The 16,893-nt window shown below is 35.9% G+C and overlaps 3 protein-coding genes and 1 long non-coding RNA gene across 6 annotated transcripts; 3 read left to right on the top strand and 1 right to left on the bottom strand.

Moving 5' to 3' along the window:
* Positions 1-3,999: 3,999 nt before the first annotated feature.
* LOC130510919 (uncharacterized) lies at positions 4,000-4,577 on the top strand. Its single transcript, XR_008944701.1, has 2 exons — positions 4,000-4,102; positions 4,199-4,577. It is a non-coding gene; the product is annotated as an uncharacterized LOC130510919 (long non-coding RNA).
* Positions 4,578-6,388: 1,811 nt separating this feature from the next.
* LOC130511550 (uncharacterized) lies at positions 6,389-8,046 on the top strand. 2 transcript variants are annotated; one of them, XM_057008696.1, is made up of 2 exons: positions 6,389-7,391; positions 7,485-8,046. In XM_057008696.1, the coding sequence occupies exons 1-2, from the start codon at positions 6,514-6,516 to the stop codon at positions 7,987-7,989; spliced, it is 1,383 nt and encodes a 460-aa protein (XP_056864676.1). In that variant the 5' UTR covers positions 6,389-6,513; the 3' UTR covers positions 7,990-8,046. The 2 variants fall into 2 exon arrangements, with proteins under 2 accessions (XP_056864676.1, XP_056864677.1); XM_057008697.1 differs by having other exon boundaries at positions 6,390-7,391; positions 7,510-7,981.
* Positions 8,047-8,226: 180 nt separating this feature from the next.
* LOC108855703 (uncharacterized) lies at positions 8,227-10,413 on the top strand. 2 transcript variants are annotated; one of them, XM_018629580.2, is made up of 4 exons: positions 8,227-8,383; positions 8,629-8,951; positions 9,038-9,183; positions 9,254-10,413. In XM_018629580.2, exons 2-4 carry the CDS (start codon positions 8,640-8,642, stop codon positions 10,275-10,277), a joined length of 1,482 nt encoding a protein of 493 aa, XP_018485082.2. In that variant the 5' UTR covers positions 8,227-8,383; positions 8,629-8,639; the 3' UTR covers positions 10,278-10,413. The 2 variants fall into 2 exon arrangements, with proteins under 2 accessions (XP_018485082.2, XP_018485083.2); XM_018629581.2 differs by having other exon boundaries at positions 8,265-8,383; positions 8,638-8,951.
* Positions 10,414-10,495: 82 nt separating this feature from the next.
* On the bottom strand, positions 10,496-16,668 carry LOC108849512 (ABC transporter G family member 38). The gene is made up of 21 exons (XM_057008695.1): positions 16,370-16,668; positions 16,168-16,288; positions 15,969-16,057; positions 15,749-15,833; positions 15,496-15,655; positions 15,312-15,388; positions 14,878-15,022; positions 14,495-14,796; positions 13,824-14,422; positions 13,586-13,746; positions 13,391-13,494; positions 13,173-13,308; positions 13,030-13,098; positions 12,846-12,949; positions 12,446-12,778; positions 12,058-12,348; positions 11,893-11,976; positions 11,655-11,788; positions 11,179-11,578; positions 10,837-11,091; positions 10,496-10,753 (listed from the first exon to the last, which is right to left on the bottom strand). Exons 1-21 carry the CDS (start codon positions 16,666-16,668, stop codon positions 10,496-10,498), a joined length of 4,206 nt encoding a protein of 1,401 aa, XP_056864675.1.
* Between the last annotated feature and the right edge of the window lie 225 nt (positions 16,669-16,893).

Below are 16,893 nucleotides of genomic sequence, written 5' to 3'. Positions count from 1 at the left end.
ACACTCCTCTAATGTACACGTGGACAACATATAGCGTCCATATGTGCAGGTGTACACTAAACAGACCATGTCTCAAACCACATAGTGTCCACTTCACACAACTCTTCTACATCTGCAGTCTTAGTGTACGTTCCTCTAATGTTCGCGTGGACAATATATGACGTCCATATGTGCAAGTGTTCACTAAACAAACCATGTCTACTCGTTTTTGTCATTCACATCTTTAACCTCTGTACACCCCGCATTTTTCACAAGTCCAGGTGTACAACCTATGGTGTCCATAAGTCCTTCTACACACTTGCATACAGATGTTGAAGTCCATCTCGAAGTCCCTGCATATACACTCATTGTCGAAGTCTATGTGTACACTCTAATTCAATGTACACGCCTCTAATGCAATTTGAGGTAAAAAATGTTGAAGTCCATTTGTACACTATATTTTCAATTTCCATAACGACCTAGTGTACACTTCAACCTCCTCCTACGTTCACGTGGAGAACATAAAGCGTCCATGTGTCCAAGACAACATAGTTTCCACTTCACACTCCCGTTCTACATCTGCAGTCCTTGTGTACACTGTAGTTTATACGTGCAAGTCCTTCTATACTCTTGATGTCCAAGTCAGATAAGTACACTGCAGTTTAATGTCCATTTGGACTACGTCCTCGAGTAATCCAACGTCGATTAGATGTTTGTCCTCTCGCTTGGGAAACGATCGGTCGCAAATAGCCGCTCATGTAGCAATTCCTTCACATTCTCGACACCTAAATCCGCCGCATCTGCCACATAAGAAACCCTAAATTAAACAAATTAACCTAATTGCTCCGATACGAGGCCTCAAGCTAAATAACAGAGACGGAAAACTAACCTTCTTCTTTCTCCTTGCCACGGCTACTACGAGTCCTCGCCATCGTGAGATAACCGCCTCCGCCGCCGTCTGTTCTCTCTCCTTCACAGATCTTAAAAGATAGATCGAGTAAAAGAAAAGACGATTACATAAAAAAATTCTTGAGAAAAGATATTTAAGAATCAGATTTCAGTTTTAAAAAAAAAACATAGAGAATGAACGAAGAAGAAAACGATGGAGAAAAATGGAAGTAATGGGTGGACATGTCTGAAAATGGTGGGCCATCACTTTTAATATTCAAAATTCAAAAGAAACGAGAAAAATTCAAACCATCTTACAAACCTAACCAAATACAATGTTGTTTTACTGAAATATCCCTATCTTGTTTTGCTTTTTAAGGGATAAATGAGTCTTCAACCACATAAAAGTGTCTAGGTAGCACAATGTGCTCTAGAGTGTAATAAAAATATAGAGACTGACCTGTGGTGTTAATAACTCAATATATAGTATATGTTTTAGTACTTTGTTCAAAAAAAAAAGAGTATGTTTTAGTACTTTTTGCTTTAATACGGGGATAGTGAATGCAACAAGTTGAGGCCTTTCGAAACCCACATGCCGAAGGTTTTTAGAGTAATGAAAAAGACAGCCCATGAGCTGCCAAATTAATTTAATCGTGATGAGTCAACAATGAGTAGATGCCAACAATGTTGGAAACTTCCCAAATTATTAATCTTCATATATATTATAGTCCACATATCATATCATTTCATTATATGTATATATTTAGAACCGTGTATCAACTTCACAAATGTATATGTATTTTATATGGAAGTAGTTAGAATACACTTGTGTGTATAAGAAAAATATTCATCTAGACGCGTAAAATAGTATGAGTAATGCTTGATCAGTTGACTATATGAATGATATCATGAATATGATAAAATATCTAAATGTGTTTACAGAGAGGCTATGATGACTTGAAACACCAAGGAGAATAATGGTATTCGGTCTTTCACCTAGAAACTTTGGTAAAACTATTTGGTCATGAGATTCAGCTAACTATTTCAACATCAGAATTCAAACAATCTCGTGGAAAAAGTTACTCCCGACAAGGAAGTGTTAGTTAGGTAAAGTTTATTTTGTAATAGTTGCACGTTTATGTTAACAACTTATTTGTTCGACTGAATAAAAGCGAAGATGTCACAACAACATCTTATCTTATAACAAGCAAACCTGAAAGTAAATATCTTTGTAAACATAGAAAAATGCCGACCAATTATTATGAAAGATATAAAAATATTTGTATAGGTCATAGGTCAACTATTGTTTAGTGGAGAATGAGTGGTGCAAGTTGAGCACTTCACGCCCATCTGCAAATTTTCTCCTACAATGACTCAATGAGGATATTGTAAATCAAAGCAAAGCGAGACTGGCATGAACCAAGTCATCTCGATTTGTCAGTTTGACTTGATTATTTCACTACAAAAAAAGAGGGATATTGTGACAGAATTTTGAGACAATTTTTGTTCGTCACAAATCTGTGACATTCTAGAGACATAAATGTGATTAAAGTTTTTAGTCATAAAATAGTAACTGGTTAGTCACAATATTGTGACGATCTAAGCCGTAGATAATTTTCGTCACAATTTGTAATGTAAACTAGATCTTGATCCGCGCTTTAGAAGCGCGGAATATTTTACGATGAAAAATTTCACTGATAATTTAATAAATATTTTGGTAATTTTTAAAAAGTGTATTTAAAATAGTTTTGCATTTAAATCAGTATTTTTAAATTCAACCCGATTGTGATTATACCGGTTAACCCGGAGACTAACCGATTGAACTGATGGATGACCGATATGTAATTTAATTTGATTTAAATTGTAATAGTTTCATAATTTGTAACTTATAATCCAAAATTTAAAGTTCATTATTTTGCAATTTATGAAATTATGACGTTTCTACAAAATTTTAAAGAAAAAATGATAGATATAAAATAAGTAATATTAATTATTGTATTGTTTGGAAACATTGATAGTAGTATAAAAATATATTGTTTGAAAACATTGATAGTAGTATAAAGACATAAGTATATTGTTTGGAAACATGGATAGTAGTATAAAAAAAGGAACATTAGTGATTTAATTTAAGTTTAACTATAAAATATAAAGGTGTATTTAATTTAAAAACTTACAAAATAAATGTTAGGTCCAATAGAATGTTTCTGTTTTAATAAGATAGATATGACGAAAAGATATTTCGTAACAATCGTGACATAGCTATAACTTTTTGACCGTTAATGTTGTGATGTATTTTTGACAGAACAGATAGTTTCAAATTGTGGCGAAAGAAAAACTAGATATTAGTGACTATAATTGGTATAAACCAATGCCATAATAAACTGTTGTAAATTATGACAAAAATATGATGCCTTTTCTCAAAAAAAAAATTATGACAAAAATATGAGAAGCAAGTTGGAGGTTTACTACTAAACTACTAACATTTATTACTTTTCTTCTAATTGGTATTATGAATAATAAATAGATAAATTTTGCAAACAAATAATATATTCTGGTCTCGATAATCATGATACATTCATGAAAAAAGGATAATCATGATACATTTAAGATATTTTACAAAAAAAATTAGATTTCCGTGCACTATATCATGAAAGTAATGATCCAATTGTTCACACTGATTCATTGTCATTTATGTAGTATAATTATATAAAATAAAATGGAAGTGTTAGCAAACCTATGTTATGGAAACAAAATAAAATAAAATGCCAATGAGAGACAGAAATTCTGTGATGTCAAGTTAACGGATTATGTTTGTATGGGAAATATTCTTACTGGAACTTTTAATTAGAGAAACAGTTTTCAATTTTAGGAGTGAATAAAAATTTAGTAGTTGAAGAAAGACGGACGAAATAAGCACCAACCGTCACTACTCATCGGTCATTAGTATCCAAAGATTTAATTTTAGGAGCAATTAATTAGAGAATCAAAGTGGAGCGATAAATCCCGGTAAAAAAGCATTAAAATTCGGGTTGTTACCAAAACAAGCACCACATCATTACTCATTTTAGTATCCAAAGATTTAATCGAATACAATATATAAATAAACAAGGTAAACAACCTACTCTCCATCATTCACAAGTTTACCTAAAAACCTAAGAACTCTCTCGTACAAAATAAAAGCCGTCTTTTTTTTTCTTTTAACTTTTCACAATCACTGATTTCAGAGTCGCATTAGGTAGGGTTAATCTTCTGTATGAGGTGTATATTTTCAAACAGTTATTTAAACTGCTTATTGTATTGAAACTCAAATGATTTCTTTTGCTTGTTGTAGATGCATCTTCTAAACATATTTGTGCGCCTGTATGAGAGAGGATCAAATTCCCAGTCTGTCGATTATGGAAGACTTTTTTCTCTTGGATACTAACTCGACAAAGATCACAAACCTCCCAAGATAGCCGGTTTATAAAATCGGGATTCTGTTAATAAGGCCGGTGCGGAAAGTCACTCCAAGATTTAATGGATCTGTTTATTTGTTATCCTCTGTTTCTGGAATTTTTTTCTTTGTTTAGTTTATTCTTTCTGATATGGTTTAACAGAGTTCGATGTATTATAGATCTTTTTTTGTAACTTAGAGCATCTCCAAAAAAAAACTCTATAACTTCAAATATAGAGTTTTTGCTCTCCAAAAAGAAACTTCAAAACTTCAAATTTAGAGTTTTGTGGAGTGAAACCACTCAAAACTTCAAATTTGAAGTTTCATATTTTTATTTGCAATTTGATCCTTATAATTAATTACATATCACATTTATGATTTTTAATTATTATTTTTGTCTATCATTTTAAAGTTTTTATATCTCATAATTGTTTCAGATTTGATTTTATAAATTCAAATTTTACACATAAATTATTATTAAAAAAATTATGTAATTAGACAACAAGAATATTACAAAAGAAGCTTAATAAAAAAACTTTTCTAAAAGGGTACTTGAAGAAATAATTATTATACATAATCAGATATTAAACTACAAACAAAATACCACATTGTATAGTAATTATTTTTTCATGTACCCTTTTAAAAAAGTTTTTTATTAAGTTTCTTTTGTAATATTCTTATTGTCTAATTTTAGTTTTAAATTAGAATTACAAATAAAAATGCATATTTAAATATTAAACTACAAAAAATACCAAATTATTTTCATTAAATTATTAATAATTTTATGAAATAATGTGATATTTTGTTTGTAGTTTATTTTTTGATTATATATCTCTATTTATAATTTCATCTTTTAGTGTAAGATTTTATTAATTAATATTTATGTAATTTTTTTAATATATCTGTTAGTTATTTATAAAAGTTTTATGGATTTATACTAATTATGATAAATACAAGGATCATAAAGTAAAATACAAATAGTTTTAAAGTTAAGTTTAAAGTTTTGCTTTTGGAGAGAAACACCTTGAAACTTTAAATATAAAGTTTTTGCAAACTCTAAAATAGAGAGTCTTTTGGAGATGCTCTTCATATTATAGATCTTGACATATGTATGTAAGTTTTTGTGTATCTTTTGCTTTTGATAATAACTTTCTAATTGTGTAGTTTTAATAAAGTTAGTATAAATGATACAAATACGTAACAAACAAATTTAATACAAAATATTAACAGTTTATAGACGTCAAATTAGTTGTTATACAAGACAAAATGGGACAAAATTTACCGAATTGAAAACTGTAATAATTGTAATAATTTGACTGACGGATTCAAGACTTTTTTTAGTATGTATGTGTAACTTTTTTTTTTGATTTTTTTTTTTTTTTGAGTATGTATGTGTAACTAATTGAAGACAACTCTGTAGTCACTATTCAGGACATTTAGTGACTAAAGTTTTGTTGCAATTAATTACAAAATTGAGACATTTTAGTCGTCACCAAAGCCAACGATTTTAAGACCAGATTTTTAGTCAATACTCCCTCTATTTTTAAATAATACATGTTTTGAGATTTTCACACTTTTTAATAAAACATATTAAAATTTACTTATTATTGCATAGTTTTTTGTTATTTTATATTTCCTATATTTCTAAACCAATAAAATTTCAAGAAATGCAATTAATATTTTTGAGATTCACAATTATTCATAATTAGTTGACAAAAATTACATTGAAAATATGAAAAATACATCTTTTTGAAACAAAAAAATTCCTAAAATACACATCTTTAAAAAACAGAGGGAGTATTTGTGACGGTTTTGTTACTTTTATTTTTGTCACTTTTACTTACAAACTAGTTACTAGATATATTTGTAACAAACTTAGACATTTTTTGTTACGGCATAAATTTGTGACGACACTATTGCTACTATTTGAAAATGGTAACAATTCTGTCACAATAGTTATATTGTTACGGAATTACGTGTATTGTGACAAAAAAAATTGTCGCAATATAAATATTTTCTTGTAGTGTTTATTTCCTCGCATTCTACAAATGCTAGCGATAGCGTATGATTAAATATGAATATTGATGATATATACAAAATAAGTTCATCCACCAAAATAATATTGTTTTATTTGAAACTGCCAAAATAATATAGTTAACCAATACAAACTCTTTAGAAATGAATTCATCGATCAAAATGTCAATGTAATTTCTATGCTTGTTAACGGATCAATTTTATTGTTTGGATCACGTTTACGTTTGTGTAATTTGATTCTTGGCTTCCCATTTTACGTCTTTTCACTAAATATTCCAAATACGGCTTGTAATTTTTCTTCTGTGTGCGTTATGTACTTACTTGTGGTGATGTTTGTTCAAGATTTGGTTTCGATGTTACTTCTCTCTCGCCCAGATCCAGATCCGCCGCCTCTTAATCTTCCTCCAGATCCGCTCGTCGTGGCTCCTCGCTTTGATCCTCCAGACCCTTCAGACCCTCCAGACCCACCAGACTTGTCTCTTTCTCGATGTCAACCTCCCCTCTCTGTTGATGTCGCATTAAAGACTAGTGGCTTAGCCGGTTCAGCTGTGGTGTCTTTTGGAGTGTGTCTCTCTACTGGTTGGTGCAGCCTTCTCCCCGGTCTCGTTTTCCAGTTGGAGCTATGGCTTTCCTCCGCAAGAACCTGCTCTTCCCTCGTCTTAGCTACTGTTGACGCGGGACGTCCTCCTCCGTTTACAGATCTACTAAATCCATCAGTTCCTCTCGCCATTCTGCTGTGTGCTTTGGATATTAAGTGTCGGTATGACTTTTTGTTCAGTCTGACAGATGGTTCTTTTATGCCTCTCGTTGGCAAATCTCTCGCCTTGGTGCGATTCACTACTGCAGTATGCAGTCCCTTACCTAGTCTCACTCAAGATATTGAGAGCTTAATGATTATTTTTTCATGTGAGATTCTATCCTCGATGGTTGTCTCTTCAAGTCCAGCATTCTGTCTCGACAGATCTGTGTTCTCAGCCTTGTCATGTTCTGCATTTATGCTTCTCATGTCTTCAGGCTTGAGCCATCCTCTCCCAGTCCCAGTGTCTTCTCCTTGTGGGTACATTGGTGACACATTTGTTTCCCATGTGGAACCTTTTACTGCAGTATGCAGACCTCTACTCGTATTCGTTCTTAACTTTGATGTTATCAGGTGGCTTTCTCTTCCTCTGTGGCAGGTTGAAGAATTAGTACTTGAGCTGTCCATTCAGCGGTTGAATATTGTTGTTTTATCGACATTGTTCTTTGTGGAACATGTTTTCTTCCCTTACTTTCCACTTCTGTTTAGTGGTTGTGTTGCAGGAAGTATTGTCTCGAAGCTTACAGACACTTTGTTGTCTAGACTTCGTAAAGGCTCAGCAAATTGGTGTCATGTCACCTATGCATTAACAGCCATTTTCTTGATTGTTAACTCAACACCTGTTGTTGTTTCAGTCTCGGGTTATAGATCACTCAATGTGCTATCTAAATCTCATTCCAGCATTTCAAACCTTGGTAGTTTTGACGTTGAGGTTAGAGGACTCCTCCACGACTTTAGCTACTTAGGTGTGATAATTGCTCTTATCCTTTGTATGTTTGTTCTCCGCTTTGTTATAGCGGTTTGTTTAGCCGGTTTGGCCTTGTTGTCATCTACTTTGAACAATTACTCCATGGATTGAGTGTAGTGATTTATAAAAATTCTGTTTGTCCAAAAAAAAAAAAAATTATATATATTACATGCGGCCATGTATACAGAACTCTATATCCTGGCAACCCAATAAATCGATGGGCCTAGACAAATTATCTGATTAATAATCTACCTTAGAGCTGTTATACCGAGGGCCCATCTTTTGTCCATATTATCAAAAACCCTAGTCACCAAGTTTTGCATAACGCTTGTTCAATCTAAACCGATTCGGTTTATACTGATCCGGTTTGGGTTAATTTAAATATCTTGTCTTCTGTAAAGAGATTCTTAAGACAACAAGCCAAAAAGCAATCTGAAAGACAAAGTTGATGATGATGCTAGAGAATTACATTCTCTGAAGATCAGTTCTCTCTTTCTTTTGTCAGGTAACGCAACTTTCGGATCATGCATGACTCTACTCTCTATCGAATCTGTGTTCTCAGTTTTGTTAATCACTCTGTCTCTGTCTGTATCCGTCTCGCTATACCTTTGTTTCATTTTCTGCATGATGATTTGAGATGATTGTTAACATTTAAAAAAAAAAGAAAATCAAGTCTTTATGAATGTTCAAATCTAAAGATCGAGTCTTTTTGTGATGTTCAATTCTAAAGATCGAGTCTTTTTTGTGAAGTTGGATCAGAGATGGAACAGGGTGATGGAGAAGTCACAAAGAGAGTTGCTTTTGTCCTGATCGATGGTTTGGGAGATGTCTCGATACCGAGGTTAGGCTACAAGACTCCTCTGCAAGCAGCAAACATACCTAATCTCGACGCAATCGCGTCAGCTGGAATCAATGGTCTGATGGATCCAGTGGAAGTTGGATTGGGATGCGGCAGCGACACTGCTCACCTCTCTCTGATGGGTTATGACCCCAGAGTGTACTACAGAGGACGCGGCGCCTTTGAGTCGATGGGTGCAGGGTTAGCAATGTCACCAGGTGATATAGCTTTCAAGGTGTGACTTAGAGTCTTAGATTCTTTTGGTCAGTTTTTTATAGGTTTGATCAATGTTCAAGAACACTGAGTTTGATATTGGTGCAGTCTAACTTTGCGACGTTGGATGAGGAAACTGGCGTTGTTGTTAGCCGAAGAGCCGACCGGCATTTCGAAGAAGAAGGGCCTATACTATGTGCAGCTCTTGATGGAATGAAGCTTCCTTCTTTCCCTGAGTATGAAGTGAGAGTCAGGTACTGTTACTAACTCTCTTTATGATGTTTTTGGTTTTGTGTGCTAAAGCAAAGATCTTTTGTGTAACAGATACGCAACGGAACACAGATGTGGAGTGGTTGTAAAAGGGCCAAAGCTCAGTGGGAACATCTCAGGAACAGATCCTTTGAAGGATAACCGTTTGCTTCTCGAAGCTAAACCTCTGGATGAATCAGAAGAAGCCAAACACACAGCTAACGTCGTCAACGAACTATCCAAGGAGATATCACGCATTCTTGTCTCCCACCCTGTTAACGCAAAGAGACTTTCACAAGGCAAGAACATCGCTAACCTCGTGCTTCTAAGAGGCTGTGGCATTCGAATAGAGGTTCCTCCTTTCGAAGAGAAGCACGGTTTGTGGCCGTGTATGGTAGCACCGACAAAGATCATAGCAGGACTTGGTATGTCCCTCGGTATCGACATTCTAGAAGCTCCAGGAGCCACTGGAGATTACAGGACGCTTCTCACGTCCAAAGCAGTTGCTATAGCCAACGCCCTCTCAGCTCCTTTGAACCCTTGTCCCAATGTCTTTGTCCCGGGAGAGGACGGGCACAAACAGGGAAGGTCGGAGGGTTATGACTTCGGGTTCCTTCACATAAAGGCTATAGATGATGCTGGTCACGATAAGGCGACGATGTTCAAAGTCAAAGGCTTGGAGGCTGTTGATAAGGCGATACGTCAGCTAGCTAAGCTTCTGTGGCAAGCTGAGTCTTGTAGTAACTACCAGTATTTCTTGTGTGTGACCGGTGATCACTCTACTCCGGTTGAGTATGGAGACCACAGCTTCGAGCCGGTCCCATTCACGATGTGCAGGTTAAGAGAGTTTGTGAGTGCTGTTGGAGGAGAATCAGCACTGTTAGAGACGTCTTTGGAGCCTTTTCCACTTCCAAAGGTGGTGGAGTCTGATGGAGATGTCACCGGAAAAGAAGGTGGGAGAAAGGAGACTCATCAAGCTATTGGTGGTGATTCAGTTGCGGAGTTGAGTGAGATTGCAGCTGCGAGAGGGTGTCTTGGTCGTTTCCATGGTGGTGAAATGATGGGAGTCATCACTAAGTTTCTTAAGCTTGAGGTATGAGTTTCCTAAACTTTTTTGCAATTTTATTTGGAAGTGTAATAAAAGTATCAAAAGATTACAATAAAAAACTTTTTTACTAATCATTTTACCAATGTGTCTTATGGTTTCTCACTTGTATACATAAATCTTTAAACTATATATATCTCGGATCAGTGTAGTTTATACATAGATAACTTGTAGAGAAAGAAAGTTGAACTTAGGTTTCACAACAAAGCCTCTCACCTCTTTTGGAAGTTGAGAGTCTTAACCGAGAGGGCATAGATAAAGGCAAAGAGCAAACAGAAAGCAATGATGACAAGTGACACAACCCACAAGAAGTCATGTTCATAACCATAATAGTTTTTCATGAACTCTTTCACCGTCTCACCAGTATCAAGCCTCGTCTCTACATCTCCATACTGAGATATAGTCAATCCATACAACCCCCACCACGCTGGACTAGCGTAAGGGAACCATCTCAACCACACTGGCATTCTCTGCAAAAACATCATATTAACTATAAGCATTTTGGTTATGAAGTTTTAGAAAGAGTCTGCATGATTAGTCTTTGGTTACTTACAGGACGAGGAATGGTGAATCCTGAGAAGACGTTCAACGTTGTGGAGATGATACCATTGAGTATCGCAGCTGTTTCTTGATTAGGGCTTACTGCAATGAGCATGAAGCCAGTGTAGATGTAGTAGAGGATGGTAATGAAAGTAAAGAATGTGTATAGCAAAAACTTGGAAGCAGTCCATTCATATCCAATCATCCCATAGACAAAAATTGAATAGATCCATGCTTGTGCCATTGTATATGGGATCTCAATGATCATCTTCAAAAATTGTTTAGAAACCAAAACTTAGGTTTGTTAGTATATATAGAAATGAAATAAGTGTGAATGCATGTATTATGTACATACCTGTGAGAATGCATATGGTAGAGCAGAGTACATTCCAGCGACGGTCTCTCGGTAAAAGACAGTACGCTCAGCTATGGCCACAGGACGCACCGTGGCCGCACTTTGTGAGCCTAAGAAGCCAACAACGATTGACATAGCGCCTACGCTGTTGTATATATCTTCTTTTGTTCCCATTCTTTGACCAAGGCTCCAGAAAATGATCCCATACAAGATTCCAACCGCGGCGGCGAAACAAAGACGCACGGCGTTGTAAGGAACGTTTCTCCAGTATGATTTGTGTAGCTTCCACAGGCAAGCTTGGAACTGTGTGAGGTAGGATTGTGAGTACTTTGTTGAGAAATGAATGTCTTGTGCATGAGGTGGAACATTGTTTAGTTCCTTAATTAGATCTTTGTTTCTCCTGCTTCCCACACACAAAAAACATTAGTGAGTTTACTTTGTGAACCTATGAATGGGAACGTTATAAGTCAACTTACTTGTAGAGGTTTGAGTTTTTGTATTCTTGAGCAAATCTAACACCAAGAACATCTTCTTGTTCCCTTGTTGTTACTTCCAGTGCCCATGTTGCTGGATTATAACCTTCCTTGATCTTACCTACCCCTCTTATTCCCTACAAACATCTTATTTAGTTAGTGTAAGGAATCAAATTAAGCCGAATGAAACATTCATTTTAGCCCTCTAAATGAGACGATGATTCACTTTCTTCTTTCTTACCTCAAAGTATTCAATTAGTTTTGAGGAATTGTGGCCTATCGGACCAACATAGATCTCTTCTCCACCTCTAGCCAATAAGAAAAGCTAATAAAACAAAACTTATATGCATAAGTAAAGGTAGAAAGTAATGATAAAACATAAAGAGAAATAAGTATGTAGAGTTACCTCATCAAAGGATTCAAAGATATCAATACTAGGTTGATGAATGGTGCACACAACAGTTCTTCCAGTGTCAACAGTGTTTCTAACAGTCCTCATGACAATGGCAGCAGCTCTTGCATCCAAGCCAGATGTTGGCTCATCCATGAAAAGAATAGATGGATTGGCTACAAGCTCTACAGCGATTGTCATTCTCTTTCTTTGCTCAGTCGAAAGACCGCTTATTCCAACATAACCAACTAACATATCCTTCAATGGTTCTAACTCTATCAACTCCATCACCTCTTCAATGAAAAGCTGCACATTTCTATCATTAGTTTATATGGTTTCTGGAAAAGATATTGATCATCATCATCATCATCATCATCACATCATAGATTAAGAAGCAACAAACCTCTCGAGTACTTGCGTCGATATTAGGAGGTAACCTCAACCATGCAGAATAAAGAAGGGACTCATAGACAGTTAGTAGAGGGGAATGTATGTCAAACTGTTCACAGTACCCTGAAACACGAGCAAAGCTGTCCTGATTTTTAGGAAAGCCAGAGATATTGATGTCCCCTGTAATGTAACCAGTGTTCTTGCGCCCGGCTAAAACATCCATCAAAGTAGTTTTGCCTGCTCCACTCATGCCCATTAGTGCAGTGAGATGACCGGGCCTAAAAGCACCGCTTAGTCCATTAAGTAGCACTAGTTTATCATCTTTTACCCCTCTTTTTTTCATCTCCTACAAAATTTTCTCTATTCTTTAGTTTCTCTCCCAAATACTCTTACTTAAAATGCTATTTACTTACATTTGGAGTATCAACAGAATATATGATGTTCTCGAACGTGATGTATAAAGGCTTGAAGGGTATACGCAGTTTCTTGTCGTTGGAAGTTCTCTTTGTCGCCACACCTATAAGATTCAAGCTATATATTTGAGATCATAAAAACTTTAAGTAGATGAAAAGTGAGAAGAGACGTTATAGACTTTACTTGAATATGCATTGCTAGTACCGTCTTCACATTCATCCCGTAAAACCGCAGACTTGGATACTCCATATTCTACATGAGTAATGTATTCACATGTAATGGATATAACTTTCATTTATACATAGAGATGAAGTGAGGACACTCACGTTTAAGAAAAGCCAGACACAAAGATGTAACAATGTTGGAGAGAATTGTGGCTGTGACCAATGCCAAAAGTCCAATCCAGTACCAGTAAGTCTCCACAAAAAATCCTCGAGACTTCAAAATCGCTACTCCAAGACCCTGCAAATTGTGCACTACATAGTAATTTTATTTTTGTCTCATGTGAAACTTGCAAGTCAAGAAAGGGTTTACAAGAACTTACATCTTTCCATGACTTGCTGCGGAACTCGTTAACGGAAACAGCTGTCTGAATGTACATAACCGGGGATGTCCAATACGCCCATGTCAACCATTTGTGGACTTGGTCTGCACCATTATAGAGTTCATCACTAGTTAGTTTATCCACCATACAAGCATAAAATGATTCTGAATAACAACAAAAACGTCAAAAACTTACGTCGAGACAAGACATATCCACTGAATGTCATCAGCCACATCAAAACAAGACATCCGATTGTGTTTGCAACCACATGGTTCCTAGTCACTGCGGCGATACACCGAAAAAATCCATACGACGTTTGTCCACACAATGCTAGAATCAAGTAATGTTTTAAAACTCTGTAATAAAAAGAAAAGTTAAAACAACATAATATAGATAACTCTACACCAAATTAATGTGGAGATAATAAGCTTACGATGTGATGGTTGGATCATATCCAATGCTGTAATAAGTTATAATGACCACAATCAAGACTTCGACGAATGATATAGGAAAGTTGATGACCGAGGCGGGTAACGAGAAAGCCCACGATGGATAGAAGCTGAAACGACGTTGCTTGTAGAACACGGGAAGCTTATCAATCGTCATAGGAAGTTCAAAGAAGCCAGAGAAGACAATCATTTGTATTTCTAAAAAGATAGCTCCCATGTAGATGATACCATCCTCTATCGTGTTGTGGTGTTCCCTTTGTGTCGAAAACACAATGGATATCATGATTGCATTGAAGATGAGCTGAAATGACTTGAGGCCGAAGATTCTAATGTTTCTTTTCATTAGAATCTGTTCTCGTACCAAGCAGGCCTTTAGTAGCTCCATCTTTCTAGCTCCATATCTAGTCTTTGTCAAGGCTGCTCTATGATTCTTCTCTCGATCAAATGGGGTTGCTAGCTGAGAACTGATTGTGCTCCATAGATTGTACGTTCTGAATCCTTCCTCGAACTTTTTTGCCGATACATAACGATAAGGTAGGTCTGGATTAGCCCAGTATTGTTCTTGATCTTTTCTTGATAAAATCTAGTTGAAAAAAGTGAAAGCTTGATCAGTACGTAACTAAGTAAAGACTAGGTTTAGTAAAAAAGAACTCACTTCTTGCAAGTAATCAGCAACTCCTTTTCTTTCAGGACACCTAAACCCCATAGACTCAAAGAAGCCGAGGACGTCTTCTCTAGGTCCTTGGTAAATTATACGGCCTTCTCCAAGAATAATAACATCATCAAAGAGCTCGAATGTCTCTGGAGGAGGCTGGAGAAGAGAGACAAGAGCGGTTTTATCGAAAACTTGGATCATTTGCTTGACGCATTTGACAATCTGAAAGGTCGTCGAGCTATCTAAACCATCTGATATGTTATCCATGAAGAAAGCTCCGACAGGTCCGACCAACATCTCGCCTACACACAAACACTATGTCACAACATGAACACGTACGTTTCAGTTCTGACATAAATACTATTAGGTTTCCGCATTAGTACCGGTAGTTACACGTTTCTTTTGCCCACCAGAGATGCCTCTTTCCATACTGTCCCCAACAATAGTATCAGCACACATCTCAAGTCCTAGAAGCTTTAAAACGTAATCTGTAACCACATTCTCCTTGTGTCCTTTTATAACTGAAGCCTGTTAAGAAGATCACAACAATTTTTAAAGAGTATTTTAGCATTTTATTTGGTTTCAGTACTGTCGTTTTATATTTTCAATATAAAAATTTAATAAAAATCTAACTTTAACTATACTATTTGAATGTATTATTTAAGGAGAGAAAAATATTTAGTTTATTGATAGATGGTAAAAAGAAAATTAAATGATTTTTAATATGAGCGAAAAAATCAGATGTCACTCTTGATGAAAACAGATGACAATTAAATTTTTTTTTAGCAATTCTCTAGCTAATAATTTTTCATGGTACCTTCATTAGAGCATCTAGGTAAGGATCTGGCTTGATATTGAATTCTTTCTCCCGTCTCAGTAACTCCTCAAGCATATCTGTTACTCAACCATACATGTCAATAAACAATTTGGGGAGAGATGTTTTTGGTTTGATAAAAAAAATGGAGAGATTCTTGTAGAATAAGGAGGATAATGGTTCATACCGTAGCCTGTGCCGACTCCTTGACATTTTGCGGAAAACTTTAGTGTTTCTCGAACTGTTAGCTTTGGCAGATGAACATCGTATTGGCTGATATAGGCAGCAGTTCTTTCAGGTACAAACTCATGCATTTCATGCCCATTGTATGTCACTTTCCCTGTACACTAACCAGTCAAACAACCCAAGGTTATCATTCATTGCTTCAAATACATAAAAGCATTCTTTAATTTCTATCAAAGATTGATGTATATATTTACTTTTAGTCCACTTTCTGTCTTTCCAGACAATGCTTTGAGTAGGGTCGACTTTCCAGAGCCCGGTGGTCCTAAAAGTAGAGTTAGCCTGTAGGAAGATCAAAAGAAATGATAATTTGTTAATGGTGGAAGCCTATGGCTATAAGGTATAGTCGTATAGATTAATATCCTTTAGAGTCTAAAACGTAATGAAAGAACAAATAGCTAGAAATAGTTGATGGACCTGCCAGGCTTGATGATTCCGCTAACATCTTTTAGAATGGAGACTGTTATTTTTTTACTCCGAAGAACTCCGATTTTAGTTGCAACACCCTAACAGAAAATTAAATGAGTAGGTGAGATCAGTGAGGGATCGTAGAAACTGGCGTTGCAGATCAGTTTCTTGTTGCCCAGGAAACCTCAAGAGGTAATGATATGTTTACTTTTGCAATGCTAACGTATGAGTTAATGACTGTGGGAACAGCTCTGCTCCCTTCAAGTGCTTCGGTAGTCACGTTCACATTCTCAAATCTGACTTCTATTGTTGGGAGATTCAAAGAGACTCTGTTTTGTTTAAGACAAGTTATAAATTAAAATTTCAAGTGTAACTTTTTTATAATCAATATGGTCAGGGGTGTTATTTACCTATCGGTGCGTCTCTTTAGCCTTCGTAGATAGAATCCATGCCAATCATCGTCGTCCATTGCAACCACTCTATCAAATAGCTCCTTTCTCTCCACGAGGCTAAGATCCTTAATGTCAATCTCCTTGAAACCTCCTGTGATCCCTCTTAGCATGGCCTTCCTAACCCGGTCGTACGTAGGAAGACGCTCCAGAGCCGCCCATTTCATGGCTTCATCTTCATCTTCCTCCTTCTCCCGGCGACTAGTGTTTCTATCGTTTAATACGTTCTCTACCTCTGAGCCGGCTCTGTAATGTGCCATTGCTTCTTCTCTTCCTCAAGCTTTTTTTTCTCCTCTTAACTCTCTTCTTAGATGTAATATTGGAAGCCTACAGAACTACTGAAATATTTTGGGACAGTAGATTATTTTGATCTGGCTGTAAATGCATGCATACATACATATTCAAATGACAAGTTCTTATTTTGAGGGTGACACATTGAATACCAGATTTTTTTTGGTCAAACATTGAATACCAGATTTTTTAAT

The sequence above is a fragment of the Raphanus sativus genome, chromosome 4 (assembly GCF_000801105.2).
Source record: "Raphanus sativus cultivar WK10039 chromosome 4, ASM80110v3, whole genome shotgun sequence".
NCBI lineage: Eukaryota > Viridiplantae > Streptophyta > Magnoliopsida > Brassicales > Brassicaceae > Raphanus > Raphanus sativus.
Note: the sequence above shows the minus strand (reverse complement) of the source record. Positions and strands in the feature narration are given on the sequence as shown.